At 40.7% G+C, this 6,000-nt stretch overlaps 1 protein-coding gene across 4 annotated transcripts in view; it reads right to left on the bottom strand.

Moving 5' to 3' along the window:
• Window positions 1-1,015: 1,015 nt before the first annotated feature.
• The window catches only part of TMC5 (transmembrane channel like 5), a 29,246-nt gene continuing 24,261 nt past the window's right edge, over window positions 1,016-6,000 (bottom strand). For all 4 annotated transcript variants that reach the window (XM_061474223.1, XM_061474224.1, XM_061474221.1 and 1 more), the window contains 6 exons: window positions 5,214-5,387; window positions 3,724-3,802; window positions 3,320-3,412; window positions 2,103-2,204; window positions 1,769-1,814; window positions 1,016-1,198 (listed from right to left, as the gene is read on the bottom strand). In XM_061474223.1, the coding sequence (XP_061330207.1) occupies window positions 1,083-1,198; window positions 1,769-1,814; window positions 2,103-2,204; window positions 3,320-3,412; window positions 3,724-3,802; window positions 5,214-5,387 (610 nt within the window). In that variant the 3' untranslated portion in view covers window positions 1,016-1,082. The remainder of the gene's footprint in view (window positions 1,199-1,768; window positions 1,815-2,102; window positions 2,205-3,319; window positions 3,413-3,723; window positions 3,803-5,213; window positions 5,388-6,000) is intronic.

Here is a 6,000-nt window from a genome sequence, read left to right as displayed (position 1 = left end):
AAACACCAGGCCCATCTCACAGAATAGGTGGGGTTGGAAAGGACCTTAAGTTCATCAGTAGTCACAACCAGATTCCAGAGCTCTGCATGCAGAAAAACATATTAAATACAACTGAACCTCTGGTCTCACATTGTATATAAAGTTCATCCTTTTCTTCTGTACCTTTGGTGGCTGTTTCTGGATCCTTTCACCAAATTACAAGCACGACAGCAAGATGTGCCTCTTCCCTAAGGCATTTTTATGTCTAAAGCAGTGAGAGAGGAATAAACCAGGAAGTAGTAGAAAATGGGCTAAAAAAAACAAAAAATTATCACCAGGGCAAAGTTGTGCCTCTGAATACAAAGAAGCTGCATTGAGTGTCTCAAAGTCATACATGATAAAGAAAATCTCACCTGTGTTACTTCCAATCTACCCTTTACAGGAAAGGATGTATAAACTTCTTGTTTACAAGCAGTGGTTTTACACATGAGACTTTTGGTGAGTAATCACTCTTTAAAAAAAAGGGTTTGATAGCTTCTAATGTCTGTAATAAGCTATAACAATGGCTCAGAAAAGTGCAAATGGAATAGAAACTTAAAGTGGTTCACACAAATTATTTTGCAGCCATTCCAATGTCTTCAGCGTTAAAAACAACTGCACTTTAATTTCCTTCTATTTTTATTTGGCCAATGCATTGCTTTTGGTTTAGATTAGATAAAAGCAGTTTGAACAATATAACTGTTATAAAAATAGTTTTGGAACAAAGCTTTATTTACAATAAGGCACAAGTTTCCTGTCTTTAGTCAAGAGCAAGTGACTGCTGTGGAGGGATCTTTACAGTGTCAGGGTGTGAGCCAGTCCTGGAGAAGGCTGTCAGCACAGTATCCCTACTTCAAAACCAAACCAAACACACAGGATATTCCCCATCACAATAATAAACTCCAGTCAGAATGCATTTTTCTATTTGTTCTCTTATCTTTTTCTTCTATTTAAGGGTAAAAAAGGAGGTGCCAATGGTTCACAGTCCTTATAGTGCAATCGATCACTGCTTTCTGCAGAACACCACTCACTGTACATTCATTATTGATTCTGCTGGCTCGCAGTCAAGGATAGGTGTCATCATCTTCGTATTCCCACCGAGCTGCTTCTCTGGCCCGCAGAGAGATCACCACTGCCTCTGACATGCAGGACCCACTGCTGCGTGGGCTTCCCTCCAGCCCTGCTTGTCACAGGGGAAGTAACATTAACTGTGCTGTTGTCACTATGCTAACCACCCCCACTGAAGTGCCGCATGCTTTTGAAGTGTCTCATCTGCCCCATATTTGGAACGCAGTTACATATTTGTGTAAACCAGGAATAGTTCAACCTACCACACTAAGTTTCCATAGTTTTTTTATGTTCTGGACATACCGTGTCCTAGGGACTCTACATCATTAATAGCCTCTGATGAGGTTCACACCAAGATATAAAACATCTCTCTAATGTGATGTAATATTCTTGCTTGTGGCTGCTCCCATAAAACAAAACATCTCATTTACCCAAAGAAATTCAACTCTCTGGCATACAGAAGCTTGTGATCAGTCTTCAGAAGTCACCACCAACACCGCAACAAGCACACCCTATAGGAAATGTTTACCCCAAACCCCTGGTCTTTTTGTTTTCTCTTCAGACAAGATGCTAAATCCTGCCTCTCTTACATCTGTTATGAGCAGTGTCTGTATTGTAACAAACACTTTTACTGAGCTGAGCTTCTACAAGCTGTTTTCTGTGTTCAGCATTTGTTGCTTACCTTGTGGGAAGCCAGTCCCCCTTAAGATCCCAGCAGCATAGGGATACTGAAAACAAAATTCACAGGGAGATTGAGGTTGATGTTTCCTTTATGTGCCATTTATCTTATACTTCAAGATACTGGTTACCTATAACACAACCAAACTCTCTAGATCTTAAGCAGACTTGTACAAGTATTCCAACAGCTATTCTGATTAATTGCTCAAATTAATCTTTAAAATTACTTCTATGCATACAGGATGACCTCTTTGTTCAACATGCACCCCTTGTCTCCACCTTGCCCCAGGCTCTATATAGGGAAATCTAGCAGAGATTTCTGCTTTCGACCATCTCACCTCGTTGTAGGAAGCATTTTGTTTTCTGTCAAATGCCCTTCCTGGGTAGCCTGGCACTTGCTGGGCAGGCTGCCAGGATGGGTGGTATGAAGAAGAGCTTCTCTGAAAGACAGAATAGCTGCATTAGTGGTACTATGGTCTGGCTTCCAGTCCTGACTTTACAGCCACCCAAGCCTATGCCCCTTGTTCTAGGGAGGCGGCTCTTCTATCAGAACCACAATAAGATTATTCTGGCATCTCCTTTTGAAATCTGACCTTAATTAGTACAAGGACATCCATATTTTGTAGCAAACCCTGCCCTCAGGGTCCCAGGTGGGACTCCGGATGCAGCCACAGGGTTGTCAAGTGTTTGAAAATCCCCAGCAGACAGAAGATGCCCATTCACTTTACAGTCCCCTCTTTACAGTCAATATTTATTTATATTTGTTTATATTAGCACATATGTATTGCTGTTTATCAATATATCAATACCAATTATTACCAAAGTTTATTTACCTTTATTTGTATCATCACATTAATGACAGCCAGTCATACCAGGCGATATGTTTTATGGGGAGAAAGGAGAGGAACTGAACAAACCCTTTTTCTTCAGCAGTATGTAGGGTCAAAGAGTGTTTCACTCAACCCAAATGAAAACCACACTCCACAGCACCTAAATGTGCATGTTTTAACACTAACTTGATGGCTCAGCGGGCAGGACTGACTTGAAAAATAAGTTCAAGCTTAAGAAATTAGGCTCCTATTATGATGTCATATGGGATTTAAAATGGGGTTAGGTCAAAGCACTCAGGTTTACCTCAGCTGAAAAGGTTGGGTGGAGGAGCAAACCATGAAACCCTAAGGAAATAGAGTCAGGGAAGGAAGGCAGCTTCCTTCTCAGTTTAGGCAAGGTTCAAGTGGGGCCAAGCCCTTCAGTGACCATCACTGCACTCCTAGATGAGGAGTGCTTTCTTGCAGTTTCACAATCATAAACAATGTCTAGTGAGGGTAAGAACTTCTCTATATTCTTCCCATGCTGAATTCTAGTCTGGAACACATAGTTAGGCAACTTCCATGGTATCCTCTTCCTGCCTGGAGTTAATTAGCCGTCAATCAACTTACATGAAACTTCAAAACCAGACATATCCCAGCATGCCAGCCTGTTTGCAAGGCTAGAGGAACCCCATGAAACTGCACCAAGCACATAACTGAGATGGTATCTAAACTATCAGACTGACCTGCTGGCCTTGTCCTCCTGGTGCAGGTGGGGTTTGCTTTGCCATTTGCAGTGCCCGTAGTTTTTCAAGTAAAAACACTTTATCTTTTCCTCCCTATGGTCAAGACGCATTTGATCATTAGCTCAAGGCCTGTAAGCAACCACTGACCACAATAATCATTACAATTCCTTTTATGCTAAAGTAATCCATCTACAGAAGGAGCTACAGCAGCACAGCTTGAGGGTAAAATCATTCTGCAACAACTCTGAGTTTCCCTGCAGCTCCCATGGCGGAAGGCTCCCACCCCCCTTGCCCTCTCAAAGGAAAAGCAGATCACAGCTCCACAATAGCACTGATTGTGCCATGAGACAATCAACAAGGAAGCCAAGTTTTTTTAAACAGATAAAGCTGAAAGTCAAACTTACATTAATAATTTGCTTTTGTAAGTGTTTGATCATGATCTTTCTTCCTTCTATTATTTGCCAGTAAAGATAAACAATAACTCTAAAAAATAAAAAATAATATTAAAAAAAAGTCCAGCATATGAGCACTCCCACCCATGAGTATTCCCTCCTAGTCATTGCCTAAACAGAATGTTATCTGTTACAAGATGCACACAAGCACACACATATATAGCCCCTGCCCATGGCAGGAAGGTTGGAACTAGACGATCTTTAAGGTCCCTTCCAACCCAGACCATTCTATGATTCTGTTATCTATAGATACACACACATATATACACATATACATATATATACACATACACACACATGTATTAAAAAATAGATGTATACAATTACATTTACACAAGGAATGGCAAACACATGAAGTTGTTTAAAACATTCTCTTGGAAAAGACTCAAAGATTTGTGGACCTGTGTTTGAATGAAAGGTACAATTAAAGTAAGACAAAAAATACAAGGTGCATTTCAGATAACAAATAGGAGCCTAATGCTCTTATCCAACTTTTTGTCACTTGCTTACATATATGCCTGGTCTAAATCACAACACTGAACACCTACTGCTTCCAGGTCAGTCTTGGTCCCACCAGAATGAGTGAGATCTGGTTTCATCAGGACAGGTTTGGGTTCTTCAGTGTGTGTGGCCTATACCAGAAATACCAGGCAGCACAGCTACACCATCAAACCTACATACTGGGTTTGCCAAAATAATATACTTCAGCCAAGTGGACAGTATGTGAATTTACCAGAGATTAGCTGGAAGCAGACTGCAACCTACTTAATAGCATTTCCCTATGTAGTGTGTTCACTTGAACACACTGTTTGTGCACTACTATGCCCTTCCACCACAGTGTGCCTCTGGTATTTCAGCTATCCTTTACATGCTATCATCTCCTCTTATGACTCCATTGATGAGAAATGGTCAGAAAAGTCAAAGCAACCACCTCCCAGACTTCTGCTTTTTATGTTGCTCAGAGTCCTAGTATACATTTGACCTGTACTGGCTGTGCTTGTGAAAGCTGGCTTTTCCCTGCTGATTTATGACGCAATGAGGAAGGAAGAAACTAAAAAAGCAATGGTGAAAAAAAAAACAGAAATGCAATCTATGCTGCCAAGTGTATGCAGCGTGTTTCTCTTCACTGATGTTCCTGAGGCAAAGTGTGCCACTGGTAATAAGATCTGCCTAGGCACAGTAAACAAGAAATACTCAGTTAAAAGCAGTGTATCCTAGGGTTAGCATGAAGTTGGTTTGTAAAGAGCTTTGTCACCCCAACACAAAAGGAATAGGTTTTATAACTTCTTTATGTACTTCAAATACATGAATTTCCAATATATTAACCATTTCTGATACTTTAAAAATGACCTTGCAATTATTTTAACGAAGAATGGCTGTGTCAGAGGCAGTTTTTTCCACTTCAGGTCCTTTTCCAGTGCTTTCAATTTACAGGTACTTACAGGATAGAAACGGATAGGACGAAGAAGAAAATTTCACTTGTAATTAAGTTATGGTAGATCCACACTACCCATTTTGAAGCAGTGTAATTTTCCAGTATTGCTACCCACTCGGAGACTGCAGCATACATAGAAGACAAACCTCTGAAAGGACCACATTCATTTGAAGGTTTTAACCTGAAAGTGTGAGAAAACAGCTACTTAAAGCTTTATATGTTGACCAGTGATTTAGTTAACATTGTGATTTTGTGCATTAAGATGTTCATTAGTTTGCTACAGCCCACTGCTCTCTTTGGACCGCCCAGGAATTTCCATGATCTCTGTTTGATTTTTCACTTGGGTCACTCTCCAGCCATTGAAATGCCCACCCCAGACTACGCAGTGAAAGATAAGAGACCCTGCTGCTCTGGACAGGTACCAAGCCCTTGACATAAATGCAACAAGTTGATCAGTAGTACAAGCTACAGCTAATAGAAAACCCAGATTGTCAAAGTTTCACCCACATCATTTCACCTTGCCTTTGAAGATATCAGTCACTACAGATTTTCAGTAACAACAGGATGTGTTGAAGTAAGGCAGCCTATAGCAAGAATTAACATTTTCAGGTAGACTGAAATAGGAAAGTATTGTTTGCTTTGAAACTCAACTGCTGCAGACAGCCTGAAATTCTGACCTGCAATCTGGAAACGTTTGCTCTGAAGTACTGCATCCCACCTGGTTTCATGTGTAGTCACCTGCCTTACTAAGCATCACAACCATGTGGCTGAGAATTGCCAGGCAAAAGAAAAGG

The sequence above is a fragment of the Pezoporus flaviventris genome, unplaced genomic scaffold (genome assembly GCF_033815535.1).
Source record: "Pezoporus flaviventris isolate CSIRO_AGI_PZ_B2104156 unplaced genomic scaffold, CSIRO_AGI_Pfla_v1 ptg000078l, whole genome shotgun sequence".
Lineage (NCBI taxonomy): Eukaryota > Metazoa > Chordata > Aves > Psittaciformes > Psittacidae > Pezoporus > Pezoporus flaviventris.
This window is presented reverse-complemented; position numbering and strand designations above follow the sequence as displayed.